This window comes from Meriones unguiculatus, chromosome 10 (genome assembly GCF_030254825.1).
Source record: "Meriones unguiculatus strain TT.TT164.6M chromosome 10, Bangor_MerUng_6.1, whole genome shotgun sequence".
Classification (NCBI taxonomy): domain Eukaryota; kingdom Metazoa; phylum Chordata; class Mammalia; order Rodentia; family Muridae; genus Meriones; species Meriones unguiculatus.
Window position 1 is genome coordinate 72,762,488 of NC_083358.1, and position 16,799 is coordinate 72,779,286.

A 16,799-nucleotide genomic window follows, 5' to 3' on the forward strand; every position below is an offset into this window, starting at 1 on the left:
AAAATCATGCAGAGAGCTGCATGCTCCCAACTATAGCTACTTTTCATACATTCAAACCAGTTTCTCAGTATACACATGTAAAATCGGAAAACAATGAAGTCCTTTCTGGTACTCTGGAATGCTTCACACATCATTAGTTACTTAGCCACTTGCCTTGCAGTCTTTAAAAAGGTGAAACGAGGTGAAATGTCATTCCATGTTTCTGATCTCTTAGCACAATTCTGAAAGCCAGAATGGCTATCCAAACATGCTGTGCTCAGGGAACTAGCATTTATTTCATTTCTAAACTAATATTAATTATGATGATGGTGATGACATTGCTTCTAAATAACATTCTTCATGTAGCAAACAATCACAGGCATAAACATACCATCCATAAATCTCCAGTAATTGTATTACTTTAGAAGTGTCTAATCTCATTAAAAATTGCTGGTCATTCACTTCCAAGCAGATAAGAATAAGTCTATTTCTGTTCAACTGGGAAAGAATGCTGATTCTTTTAATCCTCAGTGAGAGGGTAGGGACTTGGTATGTAGAGTGTTCAAAGGTGGGATCATGGGGTGGGATGACATGAGTGTGGGGATCAAATGACAGCTTACAGGAGTTTTTTGTTTTCTCCTGAGATTTAGGGGTGCAACCCAGGTCTTTTGGGGTGAGGACTTTATAAAGAGGGAAAGACACATACTTCCTCTCTTTGCCATCAGGGCTTGTACCACCTCCAGACATGAACACAGGAAGGCTGTTCCTACTTCAGACTGAAGAGCCAAAATAAGCCTCTCTAACCTGCCCAACCCTATGCTATTAGCAATAGGAAGTGGAGTTTGGGGAAAAAACATGCAAAAATAACTCTACCAGAAGTTTGTAGTTATTTGAAAATGGGCTTCTTGTTTTACAGTCATTTAAATTTGAAAAATAACCCAATATCTTAGCTGATCATTAGGGGAATATGTGAAGATTCTATCTTAAACTGACTTTGTGTTAGCTTAAAAGAAAACCAAAACAAACTCCATGAGCCTATGACACCTTTGGCATTGAAGCTCTTATCTCTACTAGAAATAATGCCAAAACCGACATAATTGAAAGTACTGTTCAAATAGGCACAATATTCTATATTCTATACAGTCATACAAAAAGTGGCTTAGGACATATTAAAGCCAGAGGCATTATTTCCTTTTCTCTGGAATGTAACAATTAGCCACAGGGACCAGTGTTTAAGCTCCCTGACCGTCCTTTAGAAAGGTCAGCCATCTCTTCCCACATCCACTGGCTTTGCCCAGGAAATGAATTCCTTCCACAGAATACTTCTGTTTAAATTGGTGTTTTTTAAAATCTCTTAATAAACTTCATTTTGCCTCCTATTTTCTATAGAACTGCTATACTTAAGGAATTTTTTGTTTGTAGACCAGGGTTTCTGCCTCCCTGGTGCTGGGATTGTATATAGAGAGTGATTTTTTGAGACAGGATTCTCTGGTTTAACCATGGCTGTCCTGGAATTCACTCTGTAGATCAGGCTGCCCTCCAATTCACAGATACACCTGTGTCTGCCTCTTGGCACTTTTTTTTTTTCAATGCAGTTTATTCAGGAACCTTGAACAATCCTCGGACCCCGGGGAAAGCCAGCCCACAGCTTAAATAGCCTCTGGGTAGCCAACCCCAGCATGCCACGTGGGCAATGCAGATAGGTCCACATACATGGAAGCAAGCCAGATCCTCAGCCTTAGCCAAATGTGGAATTGTTTGTGACAGAGAGCACTCACCATCGGGAAGGTGGAAGGCGGAAACCAGCTCCATCTTTAAGGCATAGCATTCCGCAGCTCTCTACAGTTCCCCCTTTTTGGTTTAGACGCATCAGGCAAGAGTAGAGGTCTGATCTCTGATATTAGAAATAGATTGGGACTTTGTACTGATGTTCATTTAGGTGTCATCCACCCAAAGAGCATCAGACCCGTCCGATACCTTTTTCTCAGAGGCAGGACCTGGGGCATCAACCCGCATGCAATCAGACATGCTTTTCTCTGGGTCGAAAGTGGCTGACCCTGAGTGCAGTGCTTAGCCTCGCATCCTGAGCGTAACATTTTAGCTTTTTATGGTATCCAACCATGCTTGGGGAGAATGTCCTGCTTCAATGGCTGTAAAGGCCTGAATGATCATGGCTGCATCACACTGTTGTGAGACACTTTTAAAGAATGTCACTATGTGGAGTGGATCCTAAAAGAGCTAGGTCCTGAATGTGTTTATTTCAGTTACACAGGACAGCATTCTAAACAGAGCCTTCACATTCTTTTAACATCAGTAATGTGTACATACATTTAATTCCTGTATGTGTGGACTGATTGCACAATTGCTAAAACAGTGCATTTTTCCTTTCCTTCTCCTCCCTCCTTTCCTTCTCTCACAGTGCCTTAAAGGAACATGACATGCAATTTTAAATTTCACAAAAAGGTAAAATTAAATGTTTGTTTAATGTCATCCAGTATAATGTATCACAGTCATTTGAGACAGGTTGGTTTTTGAGGCCAGTATGTAGCTGAAGACAGCCTTGACCTTCCCAATTGTTCTGCCCCCATCTTCTTCCTAAGTATGTGAACTCCCTTCAGCCCAGTGTTAACTGCCTTGGTTAATGCAGTGCTAGGGACTGAAGCTAGGGCTCTGTATATCCCAGGCAAGCACTCCACCACAATTGATGATTCATAAATATTGATATTCAGTGGTTCTTTTTCTCCTGGCACATTTCAGTGGAGACTCCCTGTATTTGAAGGGTGTTGTTGGGTGTGACCATGTATTTGTTGAAAGGGGTAAACCACTAAGAAAACATTTTTGTCTAGTGAGAAGACTTTTCAATTTAAATTTTATTAAGAAATTAAAAGTAAAGGCAATTAAAAGCAATATCCTTCCCATTGCTATTCTTCAGTTGCTTTTCCATAAGTTTGTTGTGTTAAGCAAGTTGAGGGATTCTCTTTTTGTAGCAAAAGTTTAGGAGCCATGCAAAGTGTACAGCGTTGGGTCTTATTAGAATGAAACTGCTACCCAACCAGGCCAGACACAATCCTTTTCCAGAACGTCTCCCTTCCTTCCAGTCTTGCCTACAGCACTTTTACTGCACACAGAACTTTTGAGTTTACCTTCTGTTATAACTGTAACATTTATTGCTGATTACTTGTTCTGATTACTTGTGTTTTTTGAAGCTATGAATGCCTTTTAGAAACTGACAGCATTTCATTTGGTTTTCTTCATTGATCAGCGCACCCAGTGTTATCTTTGAGGCAGGGTCTCACTATATGCCCTGGTGGGCCTGGAACTCACTATGTGGATCAAGGTGAGCCTTGAGCTCAGATCCTCCTACCTATGTTGGAATTGAAGGTGTAAGGAAAATGCATACATGTACAAGAATGTTGTGAAAGGTGTGTAGGCATCATGGGACCATTTGTGGGAGTTTCTCCTGGGTGGCAGAAAAAGAACTCATCAGCTTTGGGAACTGCCAACCGATCTCACTGGCAGGAAATCCTTATGAAAGGCATCTACTCCTTGTTGAAAAATTACCTAGAAGTGATATGGCTGGAGGTATGTGTATTTGTGTGCTTCAAGCCAAATACAGAGAATCTGTGGAGAGTTTCCTGCATGCTGTACATATCACCTTGCAATGACTTAGCCATATCACCACATTATACTGATAGCACTAAAATGAAATGTGATGTCGTAAGAGTTGGAAAACCATTGGCACAGGCCTGGTAGAGCCAATAAATTATGATAAGGAGAGAAAGATACCAAAATTAGATTTTAGAACCCCACTTTTGATCTTTTGATGACATGAGGTAGCCTTGACCTTGGAGGGATCCAGTTTCAAAGGCTGGTATAGGGTATTATGAGACAAGATAGAACTAAGTGCAGTGTTAATAGAAATGATTCAAAGTACACAGAAAACAGTGACGGATTTTTCTCTACTACTCACTGACTGGTATAGAAGTTGGGATGCTATTCCTTTTTGCCATGCTGGGAAGACAAGAGTGGGTGTCAGCTAAAAGATAATGATCTCTATTTGCTATATGGAGGTATTGATGTTACTATATGCCTTTTAATTTTTGTTTCTGTGTCTTTAGGATTTATTCAAAGGGCAGCCTCATGGATGGCCCCGAAGCAAGCCTGATGGAACAGGACAGAACCACCCATGCTGAGGGCAACAGACTGAGTCCATTCCTGACACCATCACCTTCTCCCATCTGCCAGACAGAACCTTTGGCTGTAAAACTCCAGAATGGAAGCCCGTTAGTTGAGAGACCTCATCAAGAATTGAACAGGGACACTGAGGGGCAGTCTTTCCAAAGTTATGGAATACCCCACACGAAAGGTAGCCAGAGCAGTCATGAGAGTCCAGATTTCGTACCTGAAGGGTATTCCAGGTGCTTGCAGAATGGAGGAATAAAATGCACTGTCAGTGAACCGTCTCTCTCTGGGCTCCATCTGAAGAAGAAATTGAGACTAGACCAAAATGCTAAGGGAGAAAGTAATAGCTTCGGGGAAAGCCAAGAAAGAAACCCAGGTAAAAGTAGCAGTCAGCCAAATGTCTCTGAGAGTGACAGAGAACCTGTGACCTCTACAGCCCAGGAAAGAGCAGTTACAGATGTCAATGGTTTCCCAGCACAGAACTGCAATGGAGTAGAAAACACAGAGTTTAGGGTTCACAAGGAGCAAGAAGGGGAAAATGGCAGGAACATTACATTACTTAAAAACAATGCTGTGCTAATGTCTAATGGTGCTACAGTTTCTGCTCTTTCTGTGGAAAACACACGTGGTGAAATCCTGGAAAAAACACCATCTCAGTGTTATCCAGAATGTGTTTCCAGTGCAGCGCAGAACACCACACCTCACGTGGATGCCCTTAACAGTTGGGCTATTAATGAGTTGTCTTGTGAGATCACTCAACCATTGCATACCTCAGAGCAGATCAGTTCCTCACAGACCTCAAGTTCCCAGCTGCCTCCAGAGCCGGCTGCAATGGTGGCTGAGGCCCGTGATGCTGATATTGTCAGTAAAGCAACTGGAGGGCTAGGTACCTGCCCCTTCCAGAAACCACCAGAACACCAACAAAAATCAGTTTTGGAGATATGCCCATCTCCTGCAGAAAACAAAAACATCCAAGGAAACACGAAGCTATTTGCTAAAGAATTCTGTTCTAGTTCCAGCAGTGACCCGGAAGCTTCCCATGGCAGCTCTGAACAGTATTCAACGCAAAAGGAAATCAATGGTGCTTACTTCAGGCGAAGCTCAGAGTTGACTAAAGAGTCCATTTCCGCCACCGCCATGACCCCGGCATCACAGTTGCGTCTTGCTCCCCCTCCTGCCCTTCAGCTTTCTTCAGAAGGAAGAGGCACTCAGAATGATGGGGCTCACTATCCCAACCAAAGTACCCCGGCTCTTTTAAGGGAAGGGAAAACAGAACATCAACCTAAGGCATCATCTTGCCAGAGTTCGAATCCATCTGCACATACATCCAATTCCCCCCACATGCTTCCCGAAGGGCATCGAAATGATTATGTCCCAGTGTGCACAGAAAAAGCAAAAACAACGTCAGAATATCTCAAGTATTGCCCACCAAATCATGGCCGCAGGAGAGATTTACAAGAACACAACCAGCATCTGATGAAACACAGGGAGCAAGAGATTCTGAAGAGTGAAAACGGGGAACAAACACAAGAGGCTATGCTGGCAGCGCAGCGCTATCTCAAACCGGGATGGATTGAACTGAAGGCCCCTAATTTTCAAGAAGCACACCACCAGACCAAAGGATGCAAGGACGCATTGCCGCACCCAGCCCTTCGCTATCAGGCCAGCCCTTCCAGCCCGATGACCTACCAACAGTGCACTGGAAATTTAAACATGCCAGGAGGATTCCAAAGGTTACCTTACATCCAGAAAACAGCTCAGCCAGGGCAGAAGCCACAAATCTACCAAGTGGAGATGAATCAAGGACCCTCTCCAGGTATGGGGGACCAACATCGACAGTTCCAAAAAACCTTGTACCAGGAGTGCATCTCTAAGACAGACCCCTTACCTGAAACTCACATCCAGGCACCCAGTGCTTCTCGGTTTCATTTCCAGCAAAGAGTGGATCCCTCCACTGATAAACACCAGGCCATGGAAACTGAACCATTTCCAAGCTTTTTACAACACATGCCTCATAAGCAAGCAGCACAAACACAAGCATCCCAGAATTCAAATTTCCCTCAAAACTGCCAGCAGCAGCAGCAATTACAGAAGAAGAATAAAGAGCAAAGGCCACATACTTTTTCTCATCTCCAAAGTAGCAATGATAAGCAAAGAGAAGGACCATGCTTTGGCCTGATTAAAGTGGAAGAAAGCTTTAGTGGTGGAAACCAGTATTCAAAATCAAGTAATTTCCAAAGTCAGAAGACCCAAGGGGGAATGGAGCAAGTACAGAATGTAAGTAGTAGAAATTCTCCTTATTCGAAGACCTTACCATCAAATGCAGGCAGGCCACAGATTGCCTGTTCAAATGATATATACCCAGCTCCCAAGAATCAAGAACAAACTCTACATCCTGAACTCTTTGCAGGAAATAATAACCCAAACATGCAATATGTTCCAAATAATGTGACCCCAAGTGAGGACATTCATCACAGGTGCTTTTCAAGAGCAGAACAAGAGCAGAAGCCTCAACAAGCTCTAGCTCTGCAGGGATTTAAAGGCAGAAGCCAGGATGCGTCCTCTGGCCCGCAGGCCGCACCTCTAGGCGAAGCTGCTCAGCAGAGGTACCCGGGGCATAACCAAGCAAAGGCACTCCCTATGCCTGAGCAAGGAGGGAGTCCCATGCAGACCCCACCTCAGAAGGAGACTCAGAAGCATGCCGCCCTAAGGTCGCTCCTCTTACAGAAGCAAGAACAGCAAGCACAACAATCCCAGGCTGAATCTGGTCAGAATCAGATTCATAGGCCAATCAAGACCGAGCCTGGAGCCAAACCCTCCTCCTGTAAACGCCCCCTGTTTCTTGCGGCGTCACAAGAAAAAATGTTTAAAAGGATAAAGCAAGAGATGACGCCACTGAGCTGTGATGGGCAGCCAAAGAGCATCATCGAGACCATGGAGCAGCACGTAAAGCAGTTCCAGCCCAAGTTGCTCTTTGACCATAAGTCCCTGAACCTCCTCAAGTCACAGAGACAAGTAAAAGTGGAGACACTGGGCCCAGGCACAGCTTTGTCTACAGACAACCACCCTGCAGGATCAGAGAACCCCACCCCCACAGCAGAGCCACAAGCGGCTCTTCCAGAAAAGACTCCAACCAAAAGAACAACTGGATCTACTCTTGGTTTTTTAGAATCACCTTCCAAATTGCTAGATGCTCCTATAAGAAATTTATTGGACGCTCCTGCCAAGACTCAGTATGATTTCCCGTCATGCAGATGTGTAGGTAAGTGCCAGTAACACAGTGGATGGTGTTTGCCAGGATCAGCTCTATCTTGGGGCTCCCCCCCCACTCCAAAAAACTGAAGCATGTTAACTTTCCCCTCTATTTAGATCTTAAATATAGTTTTATATTTTATAATTTATTTTAGAGCATTTGTCTTGATCATTTGATCAAGAGTTGTTTATGTATATTGCAGACTTTTCTGCACACCAGAAGAGGGCATCGAATCCCACGGGGTTCAAGTTGTGAGTTACAACTGCAGGTGCTGGGGATTGAACTGACATCTGGAAGAGTCCTCTCTCCCTGCCCTAGTTCTTTTGTTTCATTTTTGAGACAGGGTCTCTAGCCCTTGCTGTCTTGGACTCTGCCTCTGCCTCCCTAGTCCTGTGAATAAAGGCATGCATGACCATGCCAGCCTGGATCTGTTTTAACTTCCTCTCAGATAAGGTATACAGCCAGGAAGATCTATTAACATAAAAGAATAACTTCCTCAAGCTCATGTAGCTTTTTAAAACAGAGCAGTGTCATTGAAACATGTTTAAAGTTTGTGGTTAACTATTAGATAGATTTCTGGATGTTGGAAGTTACTGTCTTTCATCTTGAGGTGGAAAATTGTTCTGAGTATTTAATTAAAAGGCTCTGACAAGTTAGCCCTGAGATTGAAAGCACTTAGGAAGGCTCCTTTTTTCTATTTGTGTTTTTTTTTTAAGTTTTTGATAAAGATGGTATCTTTAAATGTTAAGGTTTGTTATGTGATAGGTGTGCAGCTGGAAGATACAGTATGGTTCGTACAGATTCGGTCTTAGACAGTAGAAGGAAGAGCACAGCACCTCACTGTCCCACGCTGTGCTCCCTGTACTGTGGCACACGCTTGCTGGGTTGGAGGGTCCTCTTCTACCATTTGTGTGGCTATTAAGTCGCCTCACAGGGCTAACAGTACAAAATGCAAGTGTCCCTCAGGATGCTCTCATTGGTTGGAGGAAATAGCTGATCGAATGCTGTGGGAAGTAGGGGCAGAGTAACTGGACCTAGCAAGTGTAATAGGAACAGGTTTATTTTTTACTGTTACTTTTTTCTGTTCAAAAAAGTACATTGTAGCTTCCTTCATATTTCAATTTTTTGTTTGATTCTACATACTTTTTGTATTAAAATGTTATACTGTATCTGAAATAGTGATAATTTTCCAGGAGCCATATTACTTGGCACATTTTCTAGTGAATCAACCCACCAATGTTGTTTAATTTATAAAGAAATAAGTTAAAGTTACTTAGGGCCATTAATGTGCAGCTGGGGAATAATCTTTGTGGATGTAGCCTTAATTTTTAGTATAATTGAGGTCTAAAATAATAATCTTCTATTATCTCTACAGAACAAATTATTGAAAAAGATGAAGGTCCTTTTTATACCCAACTAGGAGCTGGTCCTAATGTGGCAGCTATTAGAACAATCATGGAAGAAAGGTAATTAACTCAAAGGCACAGGGCAGATTAATGCTTCTTTGTATACAGCAGTTTTTCCAGTCCCCTCACACAGCAGTAAACAAGTGTAAATCAAGTAATTATCAGGCTTAGCTATTCCAGGGTTGCCAACCCAATACACTGCTATTCACTATAGAGTCACAATATTTGACAGCACAAATAGTCCTTAGCTGGCACAGGCTGCCCCCTTGGAGATAGATGCTAGAAAACCCAGGCACAAGCAAATCGTCCAGCCAACCTGCTAGGCACAAGAGTGCTGGCACGGGCTGCAAACAGGGGCCTCACTTGGCTTCCTATTTGTATCAAAGAAATAAGGGAAAGCTATGAGTAAGGATCATTGAGTTAAATTCTTAGCTTTGCAAATGAGTTGTTTCTCTTACAAAAGAAAGCAAGTGTGAAAGGTTGACTAAGATTCCATTTACTTTTCAAACTGTCAGTCCTTAATTCCTGTATGTTGGAGGTCTTTCCTATAGATAGTGCCCTGAGCAAGGGGGTCTGTGATGCTATTAAGAAATAGCCAAGTTAAAATGTGTTTGCATATGTATGGGCAGCGCACACAGTACTGTTTATTTTCAAAAGCACCACTAATTATAGAATCCAAAATGTAGCCCACTCCCCACCCATAACACCCTGACAGAAGTAGTAAATTTCCCTAAGCACTTATGTTAACAGTACACTGCACTCTGACCTATGGGGAAAACAATTTATTTCTAGAGTTGCCCGATCTCTTTAGAAACACAAGATTTCTATATAAAAACAATGCAGTTCTCCAAGTTGTAAGAAATCTTAGTGATGGATGAAAATCAACTAGTATATGGTTTCAAAAATTATATTTAGCAAACTTATTTTGCACTTGGTATTTTTCACCCAAATGGACATTCATTACAATTTGGTGTATTTGGATGCTGAAGAAAAGATTTAAGGCTTGGCTCAGACCAATTTAAAAAATTAAACCCTTAAAGTCTTAGGATAGGATGTTGCTGTTGAGCAGAATTACACTTAAATACTTTGCTTCTTGAGGTCATCTAATTGGGTGTGTGTTTCTTTAAGGTTTGGACAGAAGGGTAAAGCTATTAGGATTGAAAGAGTCATCTATACTGGTAAAGAAGGCAAAAGTTCTCAGGGATGTCCTATTGCTAAATGGGTAAGTGTGACTTGTCAGTGCTCTTGTTCTTTGATCATTTTTATTCACTCATCTAAGCTCAAGAATTAGCATTGCCAGTTGGAAGGAAAACACCCTACATGTCCTCATGTATTCTAAGGTAGAGTAGTTCTAATACTATGAACAGGCCATTAAAATGATATTTAATATGATTCAAAGCAGTGACCCCCAACCTTTAGGTCTGACCTCCAACCCACTTTTTTCACAGGGATCACCTAACACCATTGGAAAACCTAAACTATCAAAATTACAGTTATATAGTAGCAACGCAAATGATTTTCTGGTTGAGTCATGACAACATGAACTTCATAAAGGGTAGCTGCTTTAGAAAGGTTGAGGACCACTTGTAAAGAAACAGTCCTTAATCCTTGGATCCCAGGTTAATATCTATGGTGCCACTTCCAGCCAAGCCCTTACATGTCTTCTCTGTAGTCTTGCTCCAGGAAGTAGCATGTAACGATGCCACTATACCAGGCATGGCCTGCTAATCATTAATTTCCACTGTATGTCTGCAGGCAGACAAAATATTTACACACAGGCTCCAACTGATCCTTGCTCTGTTTCTTTGTGGGTTGGCGCTGTTTGGACGTGCTGCTGATCTACACAGGTGATTCGAAGAGAGAGCACTGAGGAGAAACTACTGTGTTTGGTACGAGAGCGAGCTGGCCACAGCTGTGAGACCGCAGTGATTGTGATTCTCATCATGCTGTGGGAAGGGATCCCGCAGGCTCTGGCTTCCCAACTCTACTCAGACCTTAAAGACACTCTGAGCAAGCATGGCGCACACACCAACCGCCGCTGTGCCCACAATGAAGAGTAAGTGGAGTTAGGCCCTTTCAGTGTGGCTGCCCCTTTAGTAAAAGTTTTGTAGAATTTGAGATTGATTTTCATTTAAGTAATATATTTTGTAGTTCAACTTTTTTCACTACTGCTCCATGTCACTGCTGTGTAGTCAAACATACTGTTAGGCAGGCTCCTACATTTTTCTCACAGTTGGTTAATATACCTTAATATGCTTACTATACCTCTATTTTGGACACTAATTGCAGAATCACTTGCTGGGATTACAGAAAGGCATGCCCATGCTTACCAATCACATTACCAACCAAATGTGCTCATTGTAGTTTCTCAGTCTTAGCTGGATTATACAGTAATCCATGTCTGATTTTAAGCTGCTCATACCGTTCAAAACTCACTTGATTTTGAGAGTTGATCAAAAGTCTCATAGTCTGTGCTTGTCTGCCCTCAGCTCAATGATTATTCAAAAGGTTCAGTTCCTAACCCATGACTTCTGATGAACTGCTTTAGTCTATCAAATTATTTTGTTAGTTCTGGAAAAGGATTACTTAAAAGTGAAGAAATGTTCCTCTTGCTGAGGAAGTAACTGTTTGCAACAGACTCTTTAGGGCTGGGTTTGGAGTCTAAATTGTTGAGGAACTTAGGGAAGGATACTAGTACATCCATGCTTGTTGCATTATGCCTAAAAGCCCAGGAAACACAACCAGCATCAATGTCTACCAAATGATAAATGGATAAAGAAAAATGCAATAAATACACGCACAAAATACATTTTGAACCATAAGGAAAAGTGAAATCCTTTTCAGGAAAAGAGAAATGAACTTAAGATTGTGTTAAGCTAACTGAACCACAAGCTAAACCATACCGAGTGGCATAGCCATGGCCTAGCCTTGGCATGATGGTTCGCTTTAGCTCTTTGAGGAGCTTCAACAATGACATCTATCCATACCTGTAGTATGTAAAGGTTCCTCTCTTCCCACATCAATAGCATGTTTCATTTCTTCCCTTAAAACCATTTTGAATTGAGTGACATAATGTCAAAGCAGTTTTAATGTGTATTTTATTTTCCCTGATTAACACATAATTGCTGGCCATTTATATTTCCTGCCTTTTTATTGGCTGTATAGTTTTTTTAGTATTTAGTTTTAGTTCTTTAAATATTCTACATTTGGTCATTGGCAATTTATTGGGTAAAGATTTTTCTTGTGCCATATAATCTCAGCTTGACAAGCACCTTTGAGACATTTCTGGGCATGACTTTGAGGGCATTCCTACAAATAGGGTTATTTGAGGTAGGTAGGCCTACCCTAATGTGGACAGTTCCCCTCATGGCTAGAGTTCAAGACTAAAAATAAGGAACACTCACCTTTTTTTATCCATATCAATTTCGTGAGTGAGATGAGATGAATCTAGCTTTGTTCTGCTGTACATTGATTCTTCAAGCAGTATTTTTCAAATTTTTATTTTAAAACCTTTATCAAAAATCATTTGCAAAATCTGATTTCTTCTATATGCTGTTCTTTAATTCTGTACTTTGCTAAAATGACTGTTAGCCTTGAATTTAAAAGTGGCAGTGAGAATGAATAATCCTGCCGCATTCTTGAGAGGAGATAGTCACTACTTCATATATGTTGACTAGGGCTGGAGAGATGGTTCAGAGGTTAAGAACACTGGCTGTTCTACCAAAGGTTTTGAGTTCAATTCCCAGCAACCACATGGTGGCTCACAACCATCTGTAATGAGATCTGGTGCCCTCTGCTGGTACACAGGCACATATGCAGGCAGAACACTGTATACACAATAAATAATTAAAAATATATATGTTGACTAGCTTTGTAGTTCCTGAAGGAATGTTGAACTTTGCTAAAGGCTTTTTATTAAAGTCTGAGAACATTATGTGATTTATTAATTTCTGTACTTAGTCTGTGTGAGCCAATGTTGATTCATTGGAATGACTCCAACACTACCAGGATGTATGGTCTTAATCTGTTTTTAAATATGATTTGGAAGAATTTGTCCATATGTGTTCATCTGGGAAGTTAGGTCAATAGTTTTGTCTTTAAACTTTAGGTGTCTACGAGGGAAAAGCAGCCTGGCTAGGCCGCAGAAGAGGACATTGAAGCAAGGACTGAGGAAACTTGATAAGCTAGGGTCAGATGGAGGGGGAGGAGGTCCTCTGCTGTTAGTGGACTTGGAAAGGGGCAGGGAGAAGACTAGGGAGGGAGGGTGGGATTGGGAGGGAATGAGGGAGGGGGCTATGGCTGGGATACAAAGTAAATAACCTGTGATTAATATATTTAAAAGAAAACTTTAGGTGCCACAGTAATTTGTAAAATGAGCTTGGTCATTTTCCTTCCCTTTTCTTGTCAAAATGTGTATATATATAACATTTAAAAACAATGCACCAAATGATTACATATTACAATGATTACAAAAAGTTTATTACATAATAAAAATGAGTAAGGAAATTGAAATGACCAATGCATTAAAAACCATTATCTTTGGCACACATCACACAACTACATGAATTCAAGGGATACTCAGTCAAAATTTTAAAAGGTAGCAATAATCCCTCTCTTTAAGAAATGGTTTGTCACACAATAAGGTATCAATAGATGACTTTGCTCCTGATAGAAGACAGAGTAATATCTATAATCTTGAACTTTGTCCTTTGATCTCTCAGGAGAACCTGTGCTTGTCAGGGCTTGGATCCACACACCTCTGGTGCCTCATTTTCTTTTGGTTGTTCTTGGAGCATGTATTATAATGGATGTAAGTTTGCCAGAAGCAAGAACCCAAGGAAATTTAAGCTACTTGGAGATGACCCAAAAGAGGTTGGTTTGTTTCCTAATAAATAACCTAGTTTTAATCTATCTATATATATGATTGATATATAGGTGATTTATATAGATGACACTGGGCTTGTGGGCCAGATCAAGCCTTGGGGAGCAAGCCAATAAACAGCATTCATTCATGGCCTTGGTTCCATAGCTCCAGGAACTGAGTTACAGGTGGTTGTGAGCCATCCAAGATAAGGACCAAGTTTGTCTCTTCAAGAATGTCAGTGGGAATTTATAAACCAACAAGTATGACACTTTAGAAGTTTATCTGAAAACCTTTTGTGAGCTTGGAGTGTTGGGTCTTGAATGTAGCCAGTCCAGAAACTTTTAGTCATTTAGGTCATTTAAACTTCTGTAGACAGGTTTAGATTCTGTAGACAGATTTCGTCTCCCTTAATGAACATTTAATGAGGAAAACGTTCCTGTAAATCATCTGGCTTATTCACCACACTCCACCCCAGCATAGACTTGTATTTACAAAATGTCAGTTGTCTGCATGGAACTAGAAATTCAGTCCATCCAACTCTGAACTCAAAATAGCACACAAATTCATATTAGAAGTAGTTATTTTAGGAAGATTTTAATATTTCTTATAGTAAGAAAAACATTAAGTTTATGTCTAAGCATTTATATATCCATGTTTAGCTTGAGTTTAATTGGAAGGTTTTTCAACAGGAAGAGAAACTAGAATCTCATTTGCAAAACCTGGCTACTCTTATTGCTCCAATATACAAGAAGCTTGCACCGGATGCATACAATAATCAGGTAAGTTTAAGCAACTATTGTTGAATCAGACTCCATTATTGGTGACCTATCTAGTCCAGAACTATTTGAAGGAGCCATTCTTTTTTAACCTTTGCTCAATTTTCTGTTTCATGTATATGAGGAACTCTGTACATGTATGTAAGTGTACTTACTACATGTTATGGGCCTTGGGCCCACTGAAACTGGTGTTACCCTTATGTTTTCTAAACTACTTGAATTGTTTCCAGTGTATGAAGTATGCCATTAAAAATGCATACTTTTGGTTTTCAGTTATACTGATGCTTTATCTACTAATTTATTTCCATGTGAAGATTTTGACCCCGACTATATAGGACTATCCATATAGTAGCAGTGTATGTCCAAGTATCAGATTATTGTTAGACTTTGTCTCTATGAAGAAAGGAAAACCACAAAGACATGCTTTGGCTGAATTTTTTTACCAGCACTAGGTTACCTGTTAGCCAGGTTATGAGACCCACCTCATGATTGACATCCACAACTATCATCCAGTGAACTCAAGCCAAAGCCTGCTTACAACCAGACAGACAGTAAGAGATCAGTGTGAGTGAAATAAATTAAAAAGAAACAAAGCAGAGCAACTGTTATATTTTTTTTAAAGCTAGGATAGGGGTAGGCATACAGAAAAAGCTGATCTTGACTGTGGTGCAAAATAAGAATGTGGGATTAGCCTATAGGGATCCACAAGTATGCATTAAAGGTGAGGAAAGTGATTGGATTTCTAAACTTAAGACATTTTAGATAGTAACTATAATCAGGAGTACCATCTACACAAGAGTATCTTCCAACTTGACTATAGATTTAATTTTTTATATTAATTACACTTTATTCACTTTGCATGCCAGCTGTAGCCCCTCCCTCATTGCCTCCCAATCCTACCCACCCTCCCTCATCTCCTCCCATGCCCTTCCCCAAGTCCACTGATAGGGGAGGTCCTCCCCTTCCATCTGACCCTAGTCTCATCAGGACTGGCTGCATTGTCTTCCTCTGTGTCCTGGCAAGGCTGCTCCCCCCACAGGGGAAGGTGATCAAAGAGCCAATATTCATGTCAGAGACAGGCTTTGTTCCACTTATTAGGGAAACCCACTTGGATACTGAGCTTCCATGGGCTACATCTGAGCAGGTGTTCTAGGTTATCTAGGTTATATCCATGACTGGCCCTTGGTTGGAGTATCAGACTCAGAAAAGACCTGTGCCCAGATTTTATGGTTCTGTTGCTCTCCTGTGGAGCTCCTGTCCCCCTCCAGGTCTTTCTATCTCCCTTTCATAAGATTCCCTGCACTCTGCCCAAGTTTGGTTATGAGTCTCAGCATCTTTTTATTTTATTATTTTTTTATCAGTTACATTTTATTAACTCTGTATCCCAGCCGTGTCCCGATCCCTCATTCCCTCCCAGTCCCTCCCTCCCTCCCTCCCTCCCTCATCTCCACCGTGCCCCTTTCCAAGTCCACTGATAGGGGGGACCTCCTCCCCATTCATCTGATCCTGTTTTATCAGGTATCTTCAGGACTGGCTGCAAAGCCCTCCTCTGTGGCCTAACAGGACTGCTCCTCCCTTCGGGGGTGGGGAGACCAAAGAGCCAGTCATTGAGTTCCTGTTAGAAATAGTCCCTGTTCCCCTCACTTTGGGAAACCAGTTGGTTACTGAGCTACCACAAGCTACATCTGAGTGGAGGTTCTAGGTTATATCCATACATGGTCCTTGGTTGAATGTCAGTCTCAGAAAAGGCCCTGTGCCCAGATATATTTGGTCCTTGTGGAGCTCCTATCCTTTCCCCAACAGACTAACTCCCCTTCTTTCTTATGATTCCCTGTACTCTGCCAAAGGTTTGGTCATGATGAGTCTTTGCTTTCAGCATCTTCTTTAATACACTGCTGGGTAGAGTCTTTCAGAGGCATTGTGTGGTTCCTGTCCTGTTCCCTGTTTTCTCCGTCTTCCAAAGTGTATCTGTCCTGTTTGCCTTTCTGAATGTGGATTGAGCATCTTACCCAGGGTCCCCCTTTATGCTTAGTTAGCTTCTTTAGGTGTACTGATTTTAGTATGCTTATCCTATACTACATATATAATAACCACTTATAAGTGAGTGAGTATATACCGTGTGTGTCTTTCTGCTTCTGGGATACTTCACTCAGGATGATCTTTTCTAGTTTCCTCCATTTGCCTGCAAATTTCATGATTTCCTCCTTTTTAGTTGCTGAGTAGTATTCCATTGTGTAAAAGTACCACAATTTCTGTATCCATTCCTCAGTTGAGGGATAACTGGGTTGTTTCCAGGTTCTAGCTATTATGAATAAAGCTGCTACAAACATAATTGAGCA

At 41.4% G+C, this 16,799-nt stretch overlaps 1 protein-coding gene across 2 annotated transcripts in view; it reads left to right on the forward strand.

Moving 5' to 3' along the window:
* The window catches only part of Tet2 (tet methylcytosine dioxygenase 2), an 82,669-nt gene that overhangs the window by 54,562 nt on the left and 11,308 nt on the right, over positions 1–16,799 (forward strand). For both annotated transcript variants that reach the window (XM_021659362.2, XM_021659360.2), the window contains 6 exons: positions 4,098–7,423; positions 8,790–8,880; positions 9,949–10,042; positions 10,668–10,876; positions 13,542–13,692; positions 14,374–14,463. In XM_021659362.2, coding sequence (XP_021515037.1) covers positions 4,120–7,423; positions 8,790–8,880; positions 9,949–10,042; positions 10,668–10,876; positions 13,542–13,692; positions 14,374–14,463 — 3,939 coding nt within the window. In that variant the 5' untranslated portion in view covers positions 4,098–4,119. The remainder of the gene's footprint in view (positions 1–4,097; positions 7,424–8,789; positions 8,881–9,948; positions 10,043–10,667; positions 10,877–13,541; positions 13,693–14,373; positions 14,464–16,799) is intronic.